Consider the following 26,244-nt stretch of genomic DNA (forward strand, 5'->3'; position numbering starts at 1 on the left):
TGAGAAACTTGGAAGCGTTAAATTTCCTTTAAATTGAAGTCCCAAATTCTGTCTTTAAATTTCGCAACTGTCATCGGTGCTCACCTTTGGCTCTTGGCGAACCGACTACGTGGTCAATTTGTGTGCGAAGAGTGTAATTTTGTCATCGTCGCCGCAGTTCGATCGTCGTCGCATCCGTTCCCGGACGGTTCTCTGGTGCGTTTTTCTTCCTTCTGGTCCGTCGTTGTGTGTCCGATCCGTGGTGTCCCCGTGGAACCTGCCAGCACCAAGGTGTGCACCGTGTGCGTGTTAGTGTGTATCGGATTACCTTTTCCGGAGGAGAAGCGCAGTGCAAAAATTGTAAGTGCTCGATTTTTTCATCCGGCGGCGGCGCCGCTCACTGCCTCTACCTTCCTCTGTGTCGCCGATGACCGCCCCTCGGGGGAACAGAAGATTTTTCCTAGCCCTAAGGAAACAAGTCTCATTTGAAGCAAATTTGGAAAAACTGCAAAACATTCGCAGCAACGCCGTACATTCCGGCGTCCTAGCGGTACACGGTTCCGGGTAGGAAAGAAAGCAAAAATTCTCGCCCCATGTCCAACACCCGAGAAGAAGCATGATGGCGGCCGTGTATGAATATTCGCCTTTCTCCCCTGGGCCCTGTCTGTGGATCGTGAAGACTGGTCGAAAAGAAGGAAAAGCTGACTCTTAACCCGGTTGAACCCGCTGGAATCGATTCCAGAACGTCAGCGCACGGGTCATCCACATCTACCGGGAGAGGTGGTTCCACTGGGAGTGTGTGTGTGTGCGCGCTCGCGCGGGGGAAGGGGCGAACGAACTCTTCTTCACGCTTATTATACACACACTCAGGCTGCTGCTGCCCTGTCTCTCCGGGTTCGCGAGGGGGCACCCACGAAGAAGTGGCCTGCGGAGGGAGAAGTAGCGGCAGCAGGTCCACAACTAGCAGCAGAATCAGTTGCGCTTAGCGCGTTCCTCTTTGAACCGTCGTCGTCATCAGATTTTTCCTCTGCTTTTTTTTTGTTGTTCCTTTCCCACTATCTTTCTTCATTCGCGGCACGGCCGCTTTGGCTGGTTGGCCAACCAGGCGATCCGCGAGTTTCATGTAATAATGGTGCTGGCTGTTGCTAGTTCTTCAGCAGCGGCAATAGTAGCAACTAGATCGCCGCAGTAGATCGCAAGCGATGAGTTTTCGCTTTTTAAATAGTAAACGGAGCGACTGAGAGCGCGTCCCACCGGCTTTGATCGGTGAAGTTTAATTCGTCGGAATGTTAATTTATTGCTGTGAATTAACTTGCTCTTGATATTTTCGATATAGGTATTTCAATTTAAATATTTTGAAAACATTCATAAGATCGGGTGTCATAAAATGTTTGCAACACGGAAAAACTGGAAAAGTTTTACGAAACTTCCGCGAGTCTGGAAAAGTCTTGTTATAGAAAAGTCAGAGTAGTTATGCCGTGACATACCCAGAATAGCGTTGAATAACCTAGTTCATGTTAAATAATTTTGTTCTTCAAAAACGCTAGATTTCATGAAAGTGTTATGAAATCTAGGTACTTGAAGTTTACATCCGTGTTAGGGAAGGGTTTGATTTTCAAATTTGTATTTTTTGCGGCTTCCCGAAGAAAAAAAAATTAAGGTGGGGGAAAAATGTATTATGCCCAGTGCCACTCAAAACACTCTTATTTAAATTAAAATCGAGTTGTGGCGCTATAACCACGGCAAAAAGTCGCCAATGCATTCGTGGATATAAAATGTTCCATCCCAGAAAAATTCGGCGTACCAAAACTTCTTTCAACGTGGTGCTCACAACGAATATTTGCCTAAAACGCTTCTTGCTTTCCTGTACATTCAGAAATGTGTTGTTGTTTGAACACTCCGTGCTCAAACTCGCGCTCAGTGGCGCACTACAGATGTTAACAAATGAAGGAGCCATTACACTACCGCAAACAAACAAACAAACTCGCACTTTTTCGTGCTTGACAGTTTGCTACACTCGCAAACAAGGCAAAAACTGGCAAACTGTCAAAAATTGCGAGTTTGTTTGTTTGCCGTAGTGTAATAGCTCCTTGACTAGAAGAAGGTTAGGTGTAATCTAATCAAAAGCTTTTGCTTTTAGGGTGTTTTTAGAACCACCTTAAATCAGGGATATTCAAAAACACCTAATAAGCAAAAGAAAAGCTTTGTTTTAGGACCTTTAAAAAAAATCCAGTTTTGAAAGATTGGCTGAGCTAGAATTGTATTAGATTAAAATAAAGTTTTCCCACATTAAATTAATCTTTGAAGAAAAAATTGGTTTGACCCTAACTGTTGTCAAACGAACGGGGTCACTTTTTAGTCACTTCACACTTTAGGAGCTATTACACTACCGCAAACAAATCAACAAACTCGCGCTTTTTCGTGTTTGACAGTTTGTCAAACTCGCAAACTTAACAAATCCAGGCAAACAAACAAATCTGGCAAACTGCAAAACTGTCAAAAATTGCTCAGTTGTTTTTTTATGTTTTTCATAGTTGGGGCCATCCATAAACCACGTAGACACTTTAGGGGAGGGGGAGGGTATGGCGGTTGTCCTTGATCCATACAACAAAGGTTTTTTTGTATGGACGGTTGTCTACGAATGGGGGTAACAGATTCCCAAAAAAGTGTCTACGTGGTTTATGGATGACCTCTCTAATACCTGCTTTACACTGATGTACAGGGTGGCCACTCAAGTCGGGAAATCGGGAAAGTCGGGAAAAAGTCGGGAATTCGCCAAAATCCTCCAAAAATCGGGAAAAAGTCGGGAATTTATGATTTTTTATCAAAAAGTCGGGAAAAGTCGGGAATTCTAAGCATACTTGTTTGAAAATTATTTTTTAACTCTTGAATAATTTTGTAATATTTTGTGTAATTTTCAAATTGAAATCGTTCAATTCTGCTTTAGTAACTAACTTTAAATTTAAGGTTCTTTTCACTATTTCAATATATTTGAGTATGGAAAAGCTGTTTAAGACCTTCAAAATCTTAAATAATATTGGAGACTTTGACACAGATCTTCATAATATTTTTCATGAATCATATGATCTATATTAATTTTTGTTTATCAAACAAGAGGTTAAGTTAATGAACAACTAATATAAAAATAGAGCCTAATGGCCAGCTTAGAGTTATGATTCTATTTCATTTTGTCACATAGATTTAATATTTGAAAACAGATTCCAACTTGAGTTTGGAAATGGTTTTTTTGGTAAAATTTCAAACTAAATTCATTAAGTAATTAAAAATATGTTTTTTTTTTCAAGTGTTACCTTTAAACTTTTTTTGAGAGTATGGGTAAATTACCTACTATACATAAAGCATGATCTTCAGTTTTCGAAAAACTTAAATATCGAATAAAATCCAAAATTGAAAAACAAACGTTTTGAAAACATAAAGAAAATTTTGAAATTGCAAAATAAAACCAAAAAGTTTAGAGTTATTGCAAAACTGTTAAAAAAAATTGTCTCTTCAAACATTTTGCTCAAAATAAGTGGAAAAACATAAAAATTGAAAAAAAAACAGTTAAATACTGACCACTAGATAAATTAACATTGATTAAAAAAACAATATCAAAAATTACAAAATTAAAAAGGGAACTTGGCAGAAAAAATAAAAAAATATAAATTCCTTGACATTTTTCTAAATTCTTTGAATGCATAATATCAGCAATTATGTTTTAATCATTCTTCGATTTAAAATGATGATGAAGATTTAAAAAAATAGGAACGAGATTTTAAGTTCAGTTATCTTTGACTTTTTGTCATTTCCAGATGAAATGAAGTATCAAAAACCATACTTTTACCAATTTAAAAAATAACATGTTAGTTATAAGTATTGTTGAAATTTCGATATTTTTTCAAATACTTATTGTTTGTGTTTCTACTCTGAATCATAATAATTAAATTCCATCTTTGAAGTTTTTTTTTTCAAATTGTTGTTCTGTTTCTGATTTACTAAAAATACCTTAATTTGGATTATTTTTAAATTCATTTAATTTTTTTCGGTGGTTAAAATTGACTTTTCTTATAGAAAGTTTTTTGTTTGAAATCATTCTTTAGATAAGAAATGCGTATTTTTTTAGCATTCTGGAAAAGTCGGGAAAAAGTCGGGAATTTGAAAATGGGATTTGAGTGGTCACCCTGGATGTAGTTCAATCGAAGGACCGGACGAGAATACAAGTTGAAAATTCAGCAATCTTCAATATTGCCTAACTCGTAGGCGCTTCTGAAATTGAAAACTATTGAGAATTTTTAGAATTGATCCAACAAGAGATGGCAAAATTTATATCTATCACCTTAGAAATGTGAACACACCAGGATCTCGAACAACTCCTGGCTTCTTAGAGCATTCACCTTCCCAAAAAAAAATCCATCCAACTCTAAGCGAAACTTACTCGTGGATACCGTGGAGATTTTCCCTCATTCTCTTAAAACAGTGGAGCTTCAACAACTTCCGTCTTACAAATCCCGGTGCGGTAGAGATTAGAGCTGTTGAGAATTTGGTTCATGTTTAATTGGTTCTTCTCCCAACTATCAATTCTTAGGTAATTTTTCGATTCGTCCACAAACAATCTCATGTTTGTAAACAAACGACGCCATATTGCCAATGTTGTTCGGTAGCTCATATCAGGCCATTGCCGGGGCCCTGGGTTCTAACAATGTTTTATGCCTCGGACTTGAACAGGGATGCCAGGTACACAGATTTGTCTTTTGAAGTTGTGTCCAGACATTTTGTGATGCACAGACAAACACAGACTTTTTCACGCAGTAGTCCAGACTTTTCAAATTACGACTTGGCATCCCTGGGCTTGAAAACCAGATGGCAAACTGGATGTGGGAACTTTCACAGCATCGTAGCGTGAAAAAATCTGATTTGTTTGTAGGGTTTGTAGACACGCTCGTCTGTCAAAGAATATTCACAAATTCCGTAACTTAGTGAGAAAAGGAAATCAAGAGGAGCATTGAGTAACTTTAAGCCACATTGAGTTATTTTGAGAAATTGAGTCACTCAATTTCTCTCTGTCCTACCCCTTGGATGGCAATGCCATGCCAAACGGTTTTATCGCATGCTTCGTTAAAACCAAGAGTGTTGTAACTGTCAAGTACCATTCGCGATCAAAAGCTCAAAAATTCCGACAGATGGCGCAAAGCATCGAAGAATGACGATTCAGATTTTCGCTGTTCGGTTACATAGGAATGCAAACTTAAAATTGAATTTACAGCTCATAGAACAGCTTTTGAGAAAAAATTCAAGTAGTACGATTGTTAACTCTTTGCCCTTTATAAATTAACGCAGTAAAAAAAATTGAAAAAAAAATATTTTTGAAAAAATAATATTGTTTAAAATGATAGAGCATCAAAAGTTAACAAAGTATCAGCTCGAATTTTTGATCAAAAGTTGTTTTCAACGCTGGAATTTAACAAAACAGAATTCGCATACATAACCTCAAAGGGCGGAAATTTCAATCGACATTCTTCGCTCTGTTCTGCTACTCAACACTAGGTGTCGCATGTCGTTTAGCTCTTGAACGGCAATTAGGCATGTGAAAGGCTCTCTTAAAACCATAAGCTCGCAAAAGAGCATTTATCGCGGCCAAATAGCAGTGCAAAAATATAAGGGCATCTCCAGCGCTGGGGTGCAAATCAAATTTGCACCCGGCTCATGAATACCGAGATCAAATTTGCCACCTTGAAAAAACTCCGTCATCCCCACCGCTAGGGTAGCAAATTTGCCACCGAAACAAGCCCACCGCGGGGGCAAATATGGGTTTTTATCATGTTTTGCTCTCGTTTACCTTCAAAATCAATAATTATGTGTTGATTCATGCCTAGAAATGCTAAAAGTTTATTAAACTTTTTAATCCTATTGCAAATTTCAAAGAATTATATTTTTCGAAAATGTCGAAAGTTAAATCATTTGCTACCCGATTTGATTCCCACCAAATTTGCTCTCGAGTTTGCCCCCGAGTCTCCCACCGCACGTGGCAAAGCAGGTATCAAATTTGATCTCAAGTTCATCTGTAGAAGAAAAATATGTGTCGGTACCTGTCGAGTACTCATTTTCTGATACCCGACAAGTACCGTTAAGCCGGGGGCAAAGTTTTGAATGCGTGTTTCGGAGATTTTTGTATGTCTCCTATTGTGTATGATTCAAATAAGGCTTTCTAGGCCCAGTGAAAAAAATATAATTTAACTCAAAAATGACGAACTCCTCGTCACAGTGTCCTGATGCAAACAATCATCGAGCTGTAGCTGTCACAGCCCTGCGAAGTATGTTGGCTGACATATCGGGCAGCCAGTCAAAAAAACCAGCTAGAAGTCGCCTGACAAAAAACTTTTGCTAGAAAGAGATAGGAAACCTGATGCAAACAAACGTCCAGCTGTCATGTAAACATACTTTGAATGTGTTGGAAAATTTGTGACTAGAAAGCCTTATATCCAAAAATTCAAAAATTCAAAAATCCAGAAATTCAAACATTTAAAAATTAAAAAAAAAAATCAAAAATTTAAAAATTTAGAAATTTAAAAACGTAAAAATTTAAAAATTTAAAAATTTAAAAATTTGAAAATTTAAAAATTTAAAAATTCAAAAATTTAAAAATTAAAAAATTTAAAAATTTAAAAATATAAAAAAATTTAAAAATTTAAGAATTTAAAAATTTGAAAATTTTAAAATTTATAAATTTCTAAAATTTATAAATTTCAAAAATTTAAAAACTTGAAACTTTCTGAATTCCAAAATTCTAAAATTAAACAATACAAAAATCCGGAATTCAAAATTCATAACTTCCAGAATTCCAAAATTCTAGAATTCAAAAATACATAAAAATCCAAAACAAAAACTCAAAAATGCATTTTAAAAGCTTATAATTTATTTTTGATTTTATTTATACTTTTTAATTTTTTTTTCAATTAAAAAATATTAATTTTTGAATTTTTAAATTTTCAAATTTTTGAATTTTTGATTTTTTTAAATTTTAAATTTTTTGAATTATTAAATTTTTGAGTTTTTGAATTTTTGTATTTTTTAAATTTATTTAAATTTTTTTTAAATTTATTTAAACTTTTTATTTTTTTATTTTTTTGATTTTTTTTAATTTTTTTTTATTTTTTTTTATTTTTTTTTTATTTTTTACATTAAAAAACAAATAAAAAAATGTTTTTTTCCGTGCATCATTCAATTTTCCGTGCATCATTCCATTTGCCACAGTAGCAAACCAGCAGCATAGCGGGTAGCAAAGAGAAATCCCGAAGAACTGAGAGCAAATTTGCTACCGCGACAGGTACCGCGGTGGGGTTGACGTCGGGTGCAAATTTGATTTGCTTCGATGTTTGCTACCCACGGTGGAGATGCACTAATACGCGTGCTCTGATTGAATATGATATAGAGGTTTTTAAGCGAAGATGACGTTCGAATGGTGAACGCCCGAAATGTCAAAATCACGCAGTGGTACCAACATTACGGAAAAAGTGTGCCATGACATGACAGCCACATTTTTTTTCTAATGTTGGTGCTACTGCGCGATTTTGACATTTCGGGCGTTCACCATTCGAACGCCATTTTCGCTTAAAAACCTGGATATGATTGACTGTCATCGTGGCAGAAAAAAAAAATGAAAAAGCATAAATTTTATGAAAACACACAATTATGACGAATTTTTTACATCGCTAGCACAGCCACAGGAGTTCAAAAATTATTTAAACATTTTTTTGCAAAAAATTGTGTAGAAAAAAAAATATTGAAAACTGTGATTGCAGAAGAAATATTATTTATAAAGCGAGTTGCTTTTTTGGCTCTATCTCCCCCACATTTTTCGATAAAATTTCAACCGCAGCTGAATTTTAGCCACCAATTGCGAGGAATAAACTTTGAAATTATTTTATATATATATTTAGCAAGACGAAGATTTTTTTTACCAGAATAAAATCTGATTGTCATAAGACGCATGAAGACGTAAGAAATGTCAACAAAGGTTCTATTAGGGCTTCGAGGAGGTTGATAGGATTCAGTTGTAAAGCCTTGAACTCCTATGTAGGTTTTATAAAAAGGCCGTAACAACCTTTCGCGGAGGTTCTTTTGGGTTTTAAGTGGGGTTTATCGAGGTTCTGGGAAGTTTGTTACGACTAAGTAGTTTTAATGTTGGTTTTGGCTGATAGGTTTTATAGCGGTTGTGACAACTTTGATAAAGCCTCTAATGTTACTCAGGGTAAAAAAATGTAATCATAGAATACATAATAAAAAATTGTATTCTTTGGATCATAACATAAGAACTAGTTTTAATTTTAATGTATTTCGCAAGGTATTCCGATATTCACGAAAAATTACTTTTCTCTGGCACCACGCGAGCGACTTACCCAAACCATAGCTGATCAACCGTTTCGACCTCTACTATAACAAACGGGACTTCCCCTGCGCAAACCAACGCAATGCTTTCATCTCACGCTGCTCTACTGTCTGAACCGGCACGAATTACGCCATACCAACACCGCCGATGACTGCTCGGTGGTTGTTGCTCCTCTTGCTCATCATCCGCGGTTGTGTCGCGCGCAATTTTTGTCGTCCCCAACCATCGTTTCTGACGACTACCAGCATCAATTAAACGCTATTACACACATGCGTATTGACTTAAACACACCCGGTTTATGAGTTTGAGCTTAATTGACGATTTAGAATATGACCACTTCCTCCTTCTTCTCTGTCTCTATGCTCTCAAGCGATTAGTTTGATTGTCTTGAAATGAGAGAAAATGAGTTGGCGCGAAGTTATCTCACCAAATCGAAGCCGAATTGCGGCGTTGTATAACAACCTGCGCTGCCGGTGCTGCAACAGTCCGATTAATTGCTTTTTGTGTTCTCTTCTCTCGTTCCATTCCAGTGACCGCGCAGTATCGACAACACCCGTAGGATCAAACCCCCGGTAGCCGCGAGCAAACAATGCAAATATGGACCTGTCCGTGCTCATCGTAATGTTCGTCGCGACCCTGCTCGTGCTCGTTGGTCTGTACTTTTTCCTGATGAAGCCCCTGGCCGGCAAGTCGTACGAGGAGATGCAGAAGGAGAAGCTCGCGATGCGCGAGAAGATTATGGGAACCGGTGCCGGTGCCGCCACCAGCGCCAAGTCGTCCAAGGATAACGCCAACAAGAAAACGAAAAAGGTCAACAAGAACAAGCAGCAGCAGAAGCAGAAGGCCGCCGTCAAGGACTCCGACCAGGACTCGGTGGTGGAGACCGAATCGGCCGAGTCCGAGTTTGAAGAGGAGATCAACCCGCTGACCTACGCCAAGAAGAAGGTGAACGCGAGCGTCGAGTACGCCGAGACGGAAGCGTTTGCGCTGAACGCCGACGGGCATGGAAAGGTACGGCTTTGGGGTTTGTGTACTTCTTGAAAACTTGGGTAACGCTGGGTTTGTTTTTGCAGAAAAAGGACAAACCAAACCAGGGCAAGAAGAACAACAAGCAAAAGGGAGGCATTCTGCTGAACAAGTCGGAACCGGTGCTGGTGAAGCAGGAGTCGGCCCAGGAGATCAACCACTTTGAGGAGATTCACCCGAAGGATGCGCTGGAAATCGCTCGTCAACACGTGAGTTGCCGCCGCAATATCTTTAAGTTGCAAATGAGCTAACGTTATCTCGTAATAATTTTCACAGAAAGAGGAAGACGCTAAGAAGTCTCAGCCGAAGGAAGTCGCGGACAAGGCACGTCAACCTGCCGCTGCCACCACCGCTGCCGTGAAGAAGGAGGAAGAAGTCAAGACCAAATCCCACCCCAAGGATCAACGCAAGCAAAAGAACAAGGAAAACGCCAAGCCACCGCTGACCAAAACTAGCGCCGTCGAGGAGATTCCGGTCGTGCCGGCTGTGGTGGCCCCGGTAGTGACGGCCAACCCCGTTGCAGCCCCCGCCGAAGTCAAGTCGTCCGCCAACGTCGTCAACAAGGACAAGTCCAACAAGAAGAAGAAGAACGAACTCATCACCCAGCAGCTGGCCGCCGAAGTGCACGACGCCGTCAACGTCCAATCGCTGGTGCGCATCCTCGCCAAGGCCGACCTGCCCCGCAACGATATTCAAATTTTGATCGACTTTCTGCTGAACAAGCAGCAGGACACGCTCACGAAGGACCCGTCCGAGTGGAACGACCCCTCGGACCCGCTGCAGAAGCTCAAGAAGCAGCTCCAGGAAAAGCAAAACCAACTCGACGAGGAACAGAAGGGCGCCGCCGGCCTTCACGCCAAGCTCAAGGAGCTGCGCCAGGAGTTGAACAGCGAGAAATCTCAGGCCAGCGCCGTCGTCAAGGGCTTCAACGAGGAGCTCAACAACAAGAAACTCGAAGTCCAGAGCCTGTCCCAGCAGCTGCAGCTCGTCTCGGACAAGTACTCGGCCGAAAAGCAAGCCCTCACCCACCAGTTCCAGCAGCTACAGGCCAAGTACGTGCAGCTGTCGGAGAAGCATGCCGCCGCCCAGGAAGGCGTCGCCAGCGTTGCCCAACTCAACGAGAACATGCAAATCCTACAGCGCGAACTCATGACCAAGAGCCAACTGCTGAACGAGAAGCTGCAGGTCGAAGAGGTGAGCCATCTATTTCGACTCAACGTGATAAGATAAGCCTAACAATCTCACGCTTCTTCTTTTTTAGGAACTGCTCAAGAAGAAGACTGAATACGAGATGCTGCTCCGCAGCAAAGACGAAGCCCTCCAGCAGCGTGCACAAGGTACCTGTCCATTGCAAAACCATTTAAAAAAAAAACATCACCTCAGTAACGAATCTCATCCTCTCTAGACGTTGCCGCGTACGAGGCCGAACTGCAGCAGCTGCGCGTCGTCGCCACCCAAAAGGACGAGCTGGCCAAATCCTGCCAGCAGCAGAGCTTCGAAATCGACCAACTCAAATCCCAACTGGGCGAGCTCCAGCTCAAGCAGAAGCAGGCAGCGGCCGCCAGCAACCAGGTCGAGGAGAGCAGCAAGGTCGAACTCCGAAACCTCCAGAATGCCTTAGACTCGAGCAAAACGGAGCTGGCCGGCTGCCGGGCCGAGCTCGTCGCCGCCAAGTCCCGCTCCGGCGACCAGGACCAGCAGCTCAAGGAGCTGCGCGTCCGCGAGGAGGACCTCCAGAAGCAGCTGCACGAGCAGCGCGAGAAGAACAATGTAAGTGTATGCGCGCGCTTTGCTTGACACTGTTGGTTCTTGACACTTACAACTTTGAACGTTTTTATTGGATATGAATCAGTTGTAAATAGGCAGAGTTGATGGTGTTTTTCGCGGTTTTGGGCTTGTTTGTTTGCTTTTAATATTTATTTTTACAAAATGTTCATTGATCACAAAATTACGCAAAAAAGGCTGTCTTGCTTGACTTTCAGCACTATTTTTTTTAACTTTGTGCCGACATGCCACCCGAGCTCCAATGCCATGGGAACAAAATGCTAATAAGCAAACGTTTAACATGATCTTCACACTGCTCTTGTTCGCATTAATGTTCCATTATACATTTTATCAATTTTGTTCTTTTAAGCGGTACGCAGCTAAAAATTCATCTTTTATAATATATTATATTCTGGCTAAAACAAAAATATCGAAAATTCGAAAATCTAAAATATAAAAACATTAACTTCCATAATTTAAAATAAAAAAATATATATATATAATTCAATATTTTAAAACAAAAAAAAAATAATATTAAAATTTCAAATTTAAAAACCCAACAATAATTTCTAAGATTTTAAAATAAAATTAAAAAATTCATATAAATTGTAAATAAGAAAATTTCCTATATCGAGGAATTTGCAAAATTTCATACAGTTCGTACTTGAAAAGATTTTTTTAATTTTAGAAATTGAGAAGTCAGAATTAAAAATGAGAAAAATTTGCATACAGTTCCTACTTGTTGAGATTTTTTTTAGGATTCGTTTCTTTCCTCTGAAGGACGTATTAGACAATCACAATCAAACTCAGACTTTGCAGAAACGTCAGCCTACACACAATTGACTTTTGTTTGAGAGTTTGCCGAAAACAAATGTGCGAGTTTGGCAAACTGTCAAAAGCAAAATGCAAGTTTGTTTGTTTGCCATAGTCTAATAGCTCCTTAACTACCCCCCATATGTTAGCTATTTCGGAGATTATTTTCAAACTTTTTTTCTTAAGTAGGTTTACTCGATTCTTTAAGCACCCGCTAACTCTGTTCCCAACTTTGAGTAAATAATGAATTTTAATGCAATTGGATATTCTACTAAAGGAGGTATTAGACTACGACCAACAAACAAACAATCGCGCACTTTTTGACAGTTTAGCTGCATTTGCCTGTAAAATCTTAAGCCAGCATACATTTGGCTTCGTTTTCCAGTTTGGAAAACTGTCAAACACGAAAAAGTGCGAGTTTGTTTGTCACAGTCTAATTTCACATTACGAACACACAAAAACCAAACAATTTTAATATTAGGATATTCTTGAAAAAAAAAATCATGAAAAAATATACGTCATCGTTTCAATCATATCATAAAAAAGCAGTTTCCAGAACAAGTTTTGAAAATTCAATACATTATCTGCTTTGTCCAACAAATACAGGGTGGCCACTCAAGTCGGGAAATCGGGAAAGTCGTGAAAAAGTCGGGAATTTATGATTTTTTGCCAAAAAGTCGGGGAAAGTGCAGGCCAAGGATTGATACCTAAGAGCATGCAATGGCACTGACCTTGTTGCGTGCTCTTCGGTTGACGTCCACGTAAGGAACATCCTGGAAGGAGCGTAACTAACTACATCCGTAGTTCTGTTAGATCATCCAAATTATCTTGATCATAACAGTATAGCTCTGGTTCCTTGCGAGTGTCCTATTTTCTTACCTCCACGTTGGCTTGGTTTTCATGATGACCTAGCTGGTGGCCTGTGGAAACGGATCGTAAACCTTTGACCACCGCGGGTCAGAGTCGAGACGGCTAAAAGAAAGGGGCGCGACAATGTGGGAAAGGGAAGTAATTTGTGATTGTAGACGGTATTGTTTTGATTCGCAGTATGTTGAGTCAACTGCTGTGGATGTACCTGAAACATCGCACAACGGGGTTTCTCTTCTCTTCATTCTCAGCTACCACCTATCTCCTATTTTTATTTTGCTCTTGTGATTTCCAATTCTTCACTGATTCTTCTATTTAATATCCAACATTTGATTTTAATTTTACTAACTTTTGATTCTCTTATCTCTCAAAGCTTTTCCACTCCTTTCTATCAATTGATACTGCTGTAACAAACTTTGTTTTGTTTTTTTTTTCCCTTAAAAATATACTTTTCCTTAATGTACTAGTAATATCAAGTCTATTTATCATTCGCCTAATCTTTTTTGATTTTGTTGCGAATTTATTTATTTTAATAATTCTTTATCTGTCCTATAAATTATCATTACTATAATCTAAGCTTGTTTTGTATCTCTATTTATTAACTATTGTCTAATTTTACATCTAATACATCTAGCTTCTCATTTTTATTCTTCAAAATACGCTCATCAGTCTCTTACTATTGATACTTGATTTTTATAAAATAAATTCTCTTTTACTGTCTATTGTTTTCAATCTTCACCCTTTTTTCAAACAAGTGAGGTTTGAGCCCTTACTCAATTTATGGAATGGTTAAAGGATTAACACAAACATTACTATTGTACTTTTGGTAAACTTTTATAACATGCTTAGGACCAAAAATTGTAACAAAACACCGCGACAGAAGAAATAGCAACAGATAAACAGACTCAACAATAGGGAAGATTTCAGGAGAAAACAATACACAGTAAATAACAATAAGTTTTTGAATTCAAACTAAAAATAAAACAGTTTTTGCTTTAATGAAAGTTGATAGGCACACTATAAATGGTTAGGCGCTTATACTTACATCAAACCCTACTTAATGTACCACCCCCGGCCGAGTTAAAATGCGTAACCGGAAAAGAAGGTGTGCATGCCTGGCACGAACACTCAAAGCGTGTTCTAGCGTGTTGCTCGTACTGACTCAGAGCAAGGGTGAGATGTAGGTGTAAGGGCAGTGCGTGTTCGTCGGGAACCTAGTGCATAAGATCGGTCAAGGCCCGTTCTTACACTGAAAATTGCGAATTGCGAATTGCGAAAAAGTCGGGGAAAGTCGGGAATTATAAGCATGCTTGATTGAAAATTAATTTTTTAACTCTTGAATAATTTTGTAATATTTTGTACAATTCTCAAATTGAATTCACTCAATTCTGCTTTAATAACTTACTTTAAATTTAAGGTTCTTTTCACTATTTCAATATATTTGAGTATGGAAAAGCTGTTTAAGAGCGAGTTTTTCACCAATGTGTAACAGGTCGTATCGAGGTGCTCCGATTTGGATGAAACTTTCAGCGTTTGTTTGTCTATACATGAGATGAACTCATGCCAAATATGGGCCCTCTACGACAAAGGGAAGTGGGGTAAAACGGGCTTTGAAGTTTGAGGTCGAAAAAACATTAAAAATCTTAAAATTGCTCGCATTTCCTTACAACTTCTTCAATTCCAACTATCTTGGATGCATTTGAAAGGTCTTTTGAAGCACTTCAAAATGTGCCATAGACATCCAGGATTGGTTTGATTTTTTCTCATAGCTTTTGCAAATAACTGCAAAAAATGGATTTTTTAAAACCTTAATATCTTTTTCCAACAGCCTCCAACACCCTTACTCCCGTAGGTCAAAAGATAGGTAATTTCATGGACTATGAGCCTACGGAAAAAACTTTTTGGCCAATCGCAGTTTTTCTCATTGTTTTTCGATTTTTCTATAACAAACATTTTACTACGTTTGTTTTTGCCCTGTCGGCCGTCATAGCGACACATTTTGATCTCAATTTTGTCATATTCGGAATCCTCGGAAAATTTCACGTAAGTTAGAAGTATTGGAGTTGTAAATTTGATTTCAATAATAATTAAATAAAACATTTTCGAAAAAAGAAATAGATCTTATTTGCCCTATGATCAATACATCAAATGCTGTATCAAGTAGGCGAAAACCTGTTTTACCCCTAATCCGACAAAATGTTAAAAAATATTTTAATTCATTCTAAATGGCAATTTTTCCAATCAAATTTACAATTCCAATACTTCTAACTTACGTGAAATTTTCCGAGGATTCCGAATATGACAAAATTGAGACCAAAAAGTGCCGCTATGACGGCCTACAGGGCAAAAACTAACGTTGTGAAATGTTTGTTATAGAAAAATCGAAAAACTATGAGAAAAACTGCGATTGGCCAAAAAGTTTTTCCGTAGGCTCATAGTCCATGAAATTACCTATCTTTTGATCTATGGGAGTATGAGTGTTGGAGGCTGTTGGAAAAAGATATTAAGGTTTTAAAAAAATCCATTTTTAACAGTTATTTGCAAAAGCTATGAGAAAAAATCAAACCAATCCTGGATGTCTATGGCACATTTTGAAGTTCTTCAAAAGACCTTTCAAATGCATCCAAGAGAGTTGGAATTTAAGAAGTTTTACGGAAATGCGAGCAATTTTCAGATTTTTCATGTTTTTTTGACCTCAAACTTCAAAGCCCGTTTTACCCCACTTCCATTTGTCTTAGAGGGCTCATATTTGGCATGAGTTCATCTCATGCATAGACAAACAAACGCTGAAAGTTTCATCCAAATCGGAGCACCTTGATACGACCTCTAGAACAAACCGAGCAATATTTACAAATACTGCCTCTTAAGACATTCAAAATCTTAATTAATATTGGAGTCTGTGACACTGATCTTCATAATATTTTTCATGAATCATAATAACATAATAACTCCAGATATGATCTCTATAAATTTTTGTTTATCATAGAGCCTAATGGCCAGCTTAGAGTTATGATTCTATTTCATTTTGTCACATAGATTAAATATTTGAAAACAGATTCAAACTTGAGTTAGCTAAATTTTTAAGTAATTAAAATGTTTTTTTTTATGTTGCCGTTAAACTTTTTTTGTGAGTATGGTTAAATTACTATTATACATAAAGCTTGATTTTCAGTTTTCGGAAAACTTAAATATCGAATGAAATCCAAAATTTAAAAACTTTTTTACGTTTTGAAAACGTAAAGAAAATTTTGAATTGCAAAAAAAAATAATCCAGGAAATTTAGAGTTATTGCAAAACTGTTTAAAAAAATTGTCTCTTCAAACATTTTGCTTAAAATAAGTGGTAAAACATAAAATCATATCTAACTGAATGTTCATTTAAAAAAAACAGTTAAATACTGACCACTACATAAATTAACATTGATTTAAAAAAAACAATATCAAAAATTACAAAATGTAAAAGAGAACCAGGCAAATTATTTTTATAAATTTCTTGACATTTTTCTAAATCTTTTGAATGAATAATTTTAGCAATTATGTTTTAATCATTCTTTGATTTAAAATGATGATGAAGTTTAAAAAAATAGGAACGAAAATTTAAGTTCAGTTATCTTTAACATTTTGTCATTTGCAGTTGAAACGAAGTATCAAAAACTATACTTTTGCCAATTTAAAAAAATAACATGAATGTTATAAGTATTGTTGAACTTTCGATATTTTTTTCAAAGACTAATTGTTTGAAGTTCCATTTGTGAAGTTTTTGTCAATTGTTGTTTAGTTTCTGTATTTACAAAAAATGCCTATATTTGGATTATTTTTAAATTCATTAATTTTTTTTCGGTAGTTAATATCAAGCAAAACAATGCCAAAGGGCCGTTGTGGGTTTGTAAACAAAGAGTGTGTCCTGTCCACGCTAGAGAATGTTTACATCTTGCATGAAAGGGATACACTCTTTGTTTACAAACCCACAACGGCCCTTTGGCATTGTTTTGCTAGATATTGACTTTTCTTATAGAAAGTTTTTTGTTTGAAATCATTCTTTAGATAAGAAATGCGTATTATTTGAGCATTCTGGAAAAGTCTGGATAAAGTCGGGAATTTGAAAATGGGATTTGAGTGGTCACCCTGCAAATATTAGCTGAGATATGTGCAATTTCGTTGAATAAATAGCGACTTTCTTTTAAATCTTTGTAGGGTATTTTAACCATTAGTGGACCCCCTAGTAGAGCCGAAGCACATTTTTCACAAATTTTCAATATTTTAAGCACTTTTTCATAACCCTTTGTACAAAACAATGAAAACTGAAGTCTTTCGAACAATTTTGACTATTTGTTTCATCAGTTATTTGTTTTTGAGCAGAAAAATAGCCCATTGAAAAAAAAGTTTTTTTTGCCTGTTGTGGACCCCCTTTTCCTATAGTGGACCCGGGTCCATAATCCGATTGTGGACCCGGGTCCACTATAGGCAAAATGTTATTTTTATACCAAATTTAACCGATATTTGATGTTTTGATGCATGGTGTAGGTCTAATGATAGATATGATGAATACAAGATGGATTTTGCTCACTTTTCATCATAAACAAATATTTTTTGTTAACAAATTTGGCTTTAAACAACAAAAAACCAAACAGACATTTAAACACATTTATTTCCGAAAAGATCAGAGAAAACGTCTCAAAAACCACTGTAAACATAAAAATAATTTAAAAAAAGTCATCCTGATGCAAATTTTTCCATATTAATTACATAAATGGTTGACCGATACTAAACAATAGAATTGTTTACAGTTGCTGATAAAACCACGCATGTTTATTGGAAAAAAAAAATGTTTTGTTATTGATTTATTATCATAAAATATCATTTCAAACTGCAATTATGATGCTTCAGTTTAGTATAATTGACTATAGTTTTGATTAATTATAAATTCTTACGGCTTCAGCATTATTGGTACTTTTAACATGAAAACAGCTATATTTATACTCATAATTGAAAAAAATATGCGTTTAGGTTGATAACAACAAGCATTTATTGTATGTTTTAGAGAAACTTTTGCTTGAATACATAGTTTTCATAATTTTTGAATATTTAATTAACAGGGGTCCACTTTTGGAAAAGTTTTTATTTTCGTTGTCCTATATTGGACCCCCATAATTTTTGCTAGAAAATTGCATTTCTTCGCTTTATTTTAGTAAATATCCTTAAACTTACATTACTTCGACTTGCTGAAGTTAAATAATCAGTCAAAAAATGATTAGATGGTTAATTCAATCATAAAATATAAATGCAGTTTTGTTGTGAAAATGCTAGTGGCCATGGCTGATTTCAGATGTCGAACTCAAAACACTTATTTTGGTGAAAAGGACAATTCAATGTCAGTCAACTTTGTTCTAAATGATGCTGAACATGCCAAATAAAAGATTTGTAGACAACAACACGCTTGAAATTGTGATTTTATTGAATTTTCCATTAAAAACCCTTCAGAGGGTTTACTATAGGAAAGGGGTCCACTAATGGATAACGTACCCTATTTCAAATGTTCGACATTTGAGTGGCCAACCTAAAAATTGCACAATTTGAACAAGACTGCAAAAATCACCATCCCCTTGTCTCTAGCTTGCTATTGTTTTGGTTGAAACTACATAATCTTCTGTTCTGCCCTTTTCCCGATTTCTCTAACCCACCTGACCTGACCCATCACCACCACCACCACCAAAAAACATTCCTTTCACCATTTTGGCCACTGCTCACGCCCGTTGTTAGGATTTGCGCATGAAGAACTGGAAGTTGATAGAGGCACTGCAAGTGGCCCAAAGCAAAACGGCCACCACTAACACGAGTCAAAGTAGTAAAGTTGTAAGTGTTTCAAGCGAAAAAAAAAACTTAAAATAACTAACGCGGGGGTTGATGGTTCACAACTCTCTTGCAGGAACTGACGGCGGCGGCCAGTAAAATTGCGTCCAACCATGTCGTCGTGGAAGCGCCCGCACCCAAGGTCGACATCGACAAGGTCATCCTGGAGGAACAGAACCGCACCAAGGATCTGCTGGTGAAGCTGCTCCCGACGGAGATCGTCTCGGCACTGCCACTGGACGCGGCCAACTTTTACAGCTGGCTCGAGTCCACCGTTGTCTGCATCCAGGAGCAGCAGCAGGAGTGCATCCGAACTGCCACAGAAGCTGCTGCTGCGGCGGCGGCGGCGGCTGCCTCGGTCGCGGTCACCACCACCACCAACAGTAATAATAGCACCGAGGTGGGGCACCTCAACTGCAATAGTAGGAGTAGTAACAATAATAGTAGTTTATACGAAAATAATGACGCCAACGGCAACGACGGCAGCAATAAGAATGGTGCCCCCGAGGGAGACCTGGAGGACCAGCAGGTGCTGGCGCAGCGGAACGAACAGCTCCAGAAGACCGTCGATCAGTACAAGACGATCATCGCGGACACGGTAAGTTTGCTGCTCAATGAAAATATGTTGCATCATTAGTTCGTCCATACAAGTCTCCATACAATGTTGGCAACAAAAAATATTAAAAAATCTGTATAGAGAAGGAGAGCAATTCTCCACGAAAAAAAAAATATTTTTTTTAATCCAACTGAAACTTACATACAAAGAAGCCGTTTTGCATAATTAGTTTGTCCATATAATTTTCCATACAAATTTGGCAGCTGTCCATACAAAAATTAGGTATGAAAATTCAAAAATCTGTGTCTTTTGAAGGAATTTTCGATCGATTTGCTGTCTTCGTCAAAGTTGTAGGTTTAGATAAGCACTACACTAAAAAAAAGCGATACACGGTAAATTTTTTTTTTGTGGTCTTTAATTTCACTTTTTGTCACTAAAGCTTGACTTGCAAAAAAAAACAATGTTTTTAATTTTTTTCATTTTCTGATATGTTTTAGGGGACATCAAATCCCAACATTTCAGAAATTTCCAGAATGGGCAAAAATCTTTGACTAAGTTATGATTTTTTACTGTTTTTTTCAAAAAAAAAAAAATAATAATAATGGTCGCAAAAATGTTTCAATTTAATTTTTCGATGTAAAATCAAATTTGCAAGCAAAAAGTACTTAAGTGAAATTGTTTGGAAAATGTTTGGCGGAAGGATTTTTTCACCTTGCTATGCCCAAACACAAGTTTTTATGGACTTTGTCTGTACAGAAGTTTGTTATGGGGACATAAAACTATAACTTGAGGCCCCAGACAATCAAATTTGAAAGACTGATACGTGCATTTTGGAAAAAAAAAATACTTGAAAAAGGCACTTTTTTCATTCAAGCTCAGCGCGCGGGTTGTAAATCATTTTTAGGAAATTTTTGTTGTGTGGAGACAATGTTTCATCCTAATCTATCATTTTAGGGTTATGTACCAAAGTTTTTACCACTTTAATTTTGTTTTTGGGACGCCCGAACGCCCAATTATCAACTTCTATGCAACATGGGCTTAGACACTCACACATGGCAAATGCCAGTCTGCAATCCGCTAAAATCACCGTCTCCGAGCGAAGCGAAGCATAAAGGCATTGAAGATTGACACATTGAAGATGAAGCCCATAAAGCGTAAGAGAAAAAAAAGAAAATTTGTGAAATTTTCTTATCTTTGCGATAACAATGTTTTATAAATTTTAAAATCTAGCCTTACTTATTCAAAGTTCAAATTAATTTTTGAATTATTTTTCGAGTCCTAAGCAATACTTGTAGTTTTGACAAAGATAATAGTGCGCAAATTTCATTAAAAAGCATAAAGTTTTACATTTTATGAATTTCTACGTACAAAAAAAAATGATTTAAAAGTGTTTGCTCTGATGCTTTTGATGAATTAAGTCATAGAAAGATTAGAATGTGAGATGATAATTTGGAGCCTTCGACAAAGTTGCATAGATTGATATGGATAGAAGGATTTTCTGAAACACCCTAATCGTGAACCACCCTAATTTTCAACAAAGTCATAAGTTGCCACTTCCCAGTTAAATTAACTTTTTCGAAGACACTAAACTTGAACCATTTTTCGGATAATCGTATTTCCACTTAATTCTGCGATCTGTTATACCACTGTGCATTGGCAGAAGAGCTGTCAAAAGATGTCAGTAACTTGTTCATCCCTGAATTGAGATTCGTTTGGGTGTAGCTTGATGATGCTTAAAACAGGGAATTTAACCTTAAAAGGGAAGGTTTACTTCTAGAGTTTTGCCTTTCTTACTAAAGAAAGGTATAGGTTTTACTTTATGGCTGGACGTCATTTTCATCTTCGTAAATAATACGATACAGCATGAATTTTAATCGGAAAAATCGCTAAAGTCGCCAAGTAAGTTGAGCTTCGAATACTGGCGCATATATTTTGTGGCTCGACTTATACTCGTTTGTAGTAGCTTGTCTACCGATGTTTCCTTCAACATGTAAGATATCGTAGCTTTTCGGTTTCTTTTGCTCTGTCCGTTTTTTGCATAACTGTCCAATGTTTATGCAAAAACTTTTGTGACTTAGGACATTCATCCCGCTACAAACAATTTGTTTCCCGTGTGCTCCTAAAATCGCCTTTAAGTAGGCTTCATTTTGTCGTGATTTCGTCAGTTTATTTAACAGAGTTCATTGGATTTCAATAGGAGCTTTCGAAGCTTCTAAGCTTTATATCGTTTTCAAAGTTTTCAATGTTCGCGACGCCAATAGAGGAAAAAATCGTGACGTCAGAAATGAACTCAAATCACTCAAAGTTCATTTTGTGAGTGACTTTAACATTTTGGCCTAGTTTGACAGCTACCTCGTTCCCAGGTTTTCTGTGGGAGAGAAAAGGAGGCGAATACTTTATGAAAATCATACCTGTCAAAATTCCTAGCCTCAAAATTTTGTCGCGAGTTGCTTTTCTCCTCTATGGCTATCTACCTAAGGTTCTCGCGGTTGAGTGTGTAGTGGTGCGGTTGTAATCGCCAGTTTCAAAGCGCATCTCTGACTCTCTCACTTTCGTAGATGCTGAATGGCAAGCTTTCCACTGTGCGGTTAACTCGGTTTTGCTTTGCGCCTGCTTTGTTCGATTTTTGGGCTCGTACCAAAACTAGAACACCAAAAACGCAGTGTGCGTCGTCACTGGCGCATGGGAAGCTTGCTATGCTCGCGTTTGTCATAAACGCTTGTTTGATTAAGAATTTGTTCCATTAAAAATATTCTTTTGGTGAAAATTGCGTTTTCAATTTCTTTTGGAAAACACATCATTAATAATACCTTACTTTCATCATAAGATTTTTTGTATCAAGTCGATGTTATGAATTGAAAGAAGTTAAATTCTTTAGTAAGAAAGGCTCTATCTCACCCCTGGTGGGATTAAATCGGGTTTTTTTTTTAAGTTTTTGCTTTTTGGGTGTTTTTCAATACCCCTGACTCAAGGCGGTTTCAAAAACACCCAAAAACGGGAAATTTGGTTTATTGGACCTTTTCAAAAAAAAAAAAAAAAACAGAAAAAACCAAAGACTTGTACTGTTAAAACAGGTATTATTTTATTGTTACTATAAAAACTTTTTTTTTCTCCACCCCTTTTCTCTTGCAGGAAATCATGCTGAAAAACCTAGAATCGAAAGTAATCGAACAGGACATCCACTGGCGCTCGGTGGTGCAAGCGAAAGAGAAAGAACTGAACCTGCTCAAGTCGGCCGGCGCGATGCAGTAGTGTTGAGAGCGCGTGCGCGTGAGAGTGTGTGAACGAGCAAGCGTGCGAGCGAAATTGAGTGAGTGATCGGAGATCGATGTGACAACCCCCGCGGGACTTTGGTAAGGTAGGAAGAAGTGATCAGCGTTGGGTTCCGGGTCACTGTGCAGGGTCACACTCTCAGCTGCCTTGTAGAGATATAACGCGCCCGCGGAATTCTTATGTATCCCGAAAGTATTGCCAGGATATTTTTGCTCGGATTACGACATAAAGACATGTTCCCTTTTTTTTCTTCTTCTTGCTCTTTCTTTCACAGACCGTGACTAAAAGAAGAGGACTGAATCGCGCGCGAAAGTAGTGATCGCCACACAAAAACACACACCTCCACACACAGATTATCTCGAATTTCAGTCCTAGATCGTTCCGAGTTTTGTCTAAATTCATCCTATTATCGGTAGAACAAAAAAATCTTAGAGTTTCAAAGCGCCACACCTAAAAAGCCGGTCTTGAGAAGGGGTGTCGTGCGTGCAAATCATGCTCAAATTCGATCCAATAGTTGCTTTTTATGAAATCAAAATTTGTCCGGACCGTCACCAAACAGGCTCGGTAGGACGATGAGCTGACTGTGTTCTGGCAGATGAGACTGTGACCCGAAACGTGACCTCGAACCGTGTAGACTTTCCGAGTGAAAGGGAGAGATACATAAGTGTTATTAGTATGAGAACAAACTATTGTGAATTTTTAGGATGGGATACGAGTATAAATTACCCAAATTAATCAGTTGTAGTATATTCACATACGAAAAACGCATTTTGTTTCGCTTTCCGCATTTCCGAAACTGAAGGAATCCTAGTTTATTTTTTTGGTACCGCTGCGAAGATCAAAAGAGAGGTTAGCATTTTCCTTTTTAATAAGAGCCCAATTCCAAACAGTGAAGCGAAAAACGTTGTACATGTAAACTAAGAGAAATAATGACTAATATACTCCCCTACCCCGCCCATGCTGCTGAAAACGCAAGAACCCTCTCACAGACAAACGTACGTAAATCTGCTTTAGAATTTCATCATGCAACATTTTAACGGTCAATTCAAAATGTTTGGAAGCTCACCACGGCAGTTTTGAACTCACCACAGCTCTGGTTTTGACGCCTTTGACAGTTTGTTGAAAATACAATAGAGCAGTTCGGTTTCAATGAACGATTTCCAAAATTCAAAAAAATATTACTTTAATAGTCAGGACCCGGTGCCTGCAGTTCCCGTTACAGTTTATATGGAATTCCAATAAGAATGTAACAGAAAAATTAGGCTCCGGGTCCAGACTGTTAATCAGATTTTTGCAAATATGAGTTGAAATTTTAAACTTTGAAACTTTTAATCAAATAGTTAAATTTGACCCTTAATCGGTTTAAGGAGGTGGCAAACAAACAAACTTATCCTACAACTTTAAAAAACATTATCGATCAGAAACACCCTTATCGAAATACTGATTTTTGGATATTTGCACAGCAATTCTTTAATGGTCAGCCCAAAAATTAGTATGGACAAATCAGTCATGAAAAATTGCTTCTTTTGACATCCAGTTTAAGACCGTTGAAAATATTTTTCAAAGTTTCGCAGCAAGCCGTAGTCGAAAATGATGGCCATTGTGCGCAGAGCAACCTAAATTTTTAACGCATCGATTTCCCTCGAACATATTTTAGTGAGAAATTGATGTTTTCGCAACAGGCAACAGGTTGCACTAGTGAGCAATCTCTTTCTTTTTTTTATTTGTCGATTTGTGTATGACATTAATATATGATTTTCATCTGTTTGTCTATGATTGTTGGATTCCTGAAAAAAAACGAGAATCACGCAGCAAAACCCAGCAAGAATCTGTATACCGATTTACATGAATTTATTTGATCAAGTACGATTTAGTTTTAAACTTCTCATCACTCATATAGTGCGTAGCGAGCCACATTTTGTAATCGAATTTACTACGTAAAAAAACCCTGAGAAAATCTTCCAGCGTAGAAGCAACCAACATACACGTAACATTAGACACGAAAGAACAAGAAAATGAAAACACTCTCAATTAAGTAATCAATGTCCCTTATATGTTGCCCCTCAATCAACCGATTGTTAAAAACAATGAATATCTACGTATATTTAGTACTAAAGAAACGTTACTCCTTCAATAACCACCAACACACACAGTTTATACTTTTTAAGCCACGTTAACCCCATCTTTTATTTGTGTTTGCTCGAGAAAGATTCCATCGAATCAAGTTTAGTGCAACAAGCCGCATCCTGCTTGTTGCAGAAATGCCCTACTATTTATTTCCCGACTTGTTGAAACACACGAAAGTAAAAGAACAAACTAATAAAAAAAACTAAATGTGTACCCCCCGCAAACCAGTATCGTGGAAGAGAGAGAGAGAGCGCGCGCACGAAATCGAGATAGAGAAGAAATCCACGTTTGCGCGCGAGCGTCGCTTAAAAAGACATGTGAAATATTATTTTTTATACATAAAAGAAAGGATAAAAATGAATAACTAGAAAGTAACAGTTAGATAAATCATATACATATATTATATCTTCTAGGAGAACAAACAAAAAGAACTATGAATGAGTAAAAAGAGCAAATTGTGCGCGCAAATGACAGCATCCGCGAGAAAGAGAATGACTATTGGCAGAGCAGAAGAAAAAGCCCAAAAACTGAGTTGTCGTCAACCGAGACTATAAATTACGATTACCTAAAAAAAAAACAAATGAATGCACAGAAAGCTTTCCGTGATGCCCCGTGAAAATGTAGAAGGAGAAGAGGAAAAAAGAAATAAAAAAAAACAAAGATTCCGTTTTCTTTTTTGGATTACACACACTCAAATTGACGATCAGACGCGTCGTCAAACGTAAAACAGAAATTAAACCCTTATTCAATGCAACAGCAAAAAAAAAACAAAAAAAAAAACAAATGGCTAATAATTGATATTTGTGAAACGAACAATGAAAAAACCTAGCGCGTTCTTTTCTGCTGCAAACAAAGGTAGTTTGAAACGGAATAAATTAATTATAACTCAATTGTCTCTGGTTTAATTTAATTTTATTATCCGAAACAAATCCTTTTGATGTTCCGCAATTTGGGATAACCTCACAAAATCTGAATATAAATATAAATTGAATAAAAAAAAAAGAAAAACAAAAAGGTTGAGGACAAATTTTGTACCGACCGGCAAACAAAATGGTGTGCTATTTTGTGTTTTAAATACTTGTTTAATTTTTTTATTCCTGAATTTAATAAAATTTCTTTTTATTTTCAATTTTTTAGATGTTTGTGTTTTTAAATTTCTAAGCTTCTAAAATAGTTGAATTGCAGCCTTGTTTTTATGTTTTTATATTTTGAAATTTGTAAATCTGAATCACATTGAGTTTTGAAATTTTGATTTTTTTTTATTTCTTCACGAAAACCTTCGTGCTAAAATTATCATTTAACTCAAAAACTAATAAATCACTGCCAATGTGTCCTGATGCAAAAAAAAAACGAGCCTCGAGCTAAAGCCTTCCTTGCAAAATATGTTTTCTGACATCGGTGGTCAGTAGGGTGACAAGATAAATTAAAAACTTTGGAAAATCAAGAGATACCCTCTGCCTCTAATCTTTAGGCAATAATACGTAACTGTGCCAATTTTGGGCCTAATCGGTTCAGGTTGAGGGGTCACTTTTTGTCGTTGAAGTCGCATAATAAACAACTTTTGCGAGAAAGAGAATTCAAATTTCTGATGCAAACAAATCAAT

At 37.2% G+C, this 26,244-nt stretch overlaps 1 protein-coding gene across 3 annotated transcripts; it reads left to right on the forward strand.

Annotated features, from left to right (window-relative positions):
* Window positions 1–123: 123 nt before the first annotated feature.
* On the forward strand, window positions 124–25,530 carry LOC6047594 (ribosome-binding protein 1). Of its 3 annotated transcripts, XR_005278209.1 has the most exons (10): window positions 124–339; window positions 8,896–9,376; window positions 9,439–9,600; window positions 9,668–10,585; window positions 10,653–10,728; window positions 10,797–11,161; window positions 18,595–18,687; window positions 18,761–19,282; window positions 22,373–22,598; window positions 22,788–25,528. XR_005278209.1 is itself a non-coding variant. In XM_038259778.1 (9 exons), the coding sequence occupies exons 2-9, from the start codon at window positions 8,963–8,965 to the stop codon at window positions 22,490–22,492; spliced, it is 2,670 nt and encodes an 889-aa protein (XP_038115706.1). In that variant the 5' UTR covers window positions 124–339; window positions 8,896–8,962; the 3' UTR covers window positions 22,493–25,530. The 3 variants fall into 3 exon arrangements, 2 of the variants coding, with proteins under 2 accessions (XP_038115706.1, XP_038115707.1); XM_038259778.1 differs by having other exon boundaries at window positions 22,373–25,530; XM_038259779.1 differs by lacking the exon at window positions 18,595–18,687 and having other exon boundaries at window positions 125–339; window positions 22,373–25,528.
* The last annotated feature ends 714 nt before the right edge of the window (window positions 25,531–26,244 follow it).

The sequence above is a fragment of the Culex quinquefasciatus genome, chromosome 3 (genome assembly GCF_015732765.1).
Source record: "Culex quinquefasciatus strain JHB chromosome 3, VPISU_Cqui_1.0_pri_paternal, whole genome shotgun sequence".
In the NCBI taxonomy this organism is placed as follows: domain Eukaryota; kingdom Metazoa; phylum Arthropoda; class Insecta; order Diptera; family Culicidae; genus Culex; species Culex quinquefasciatus.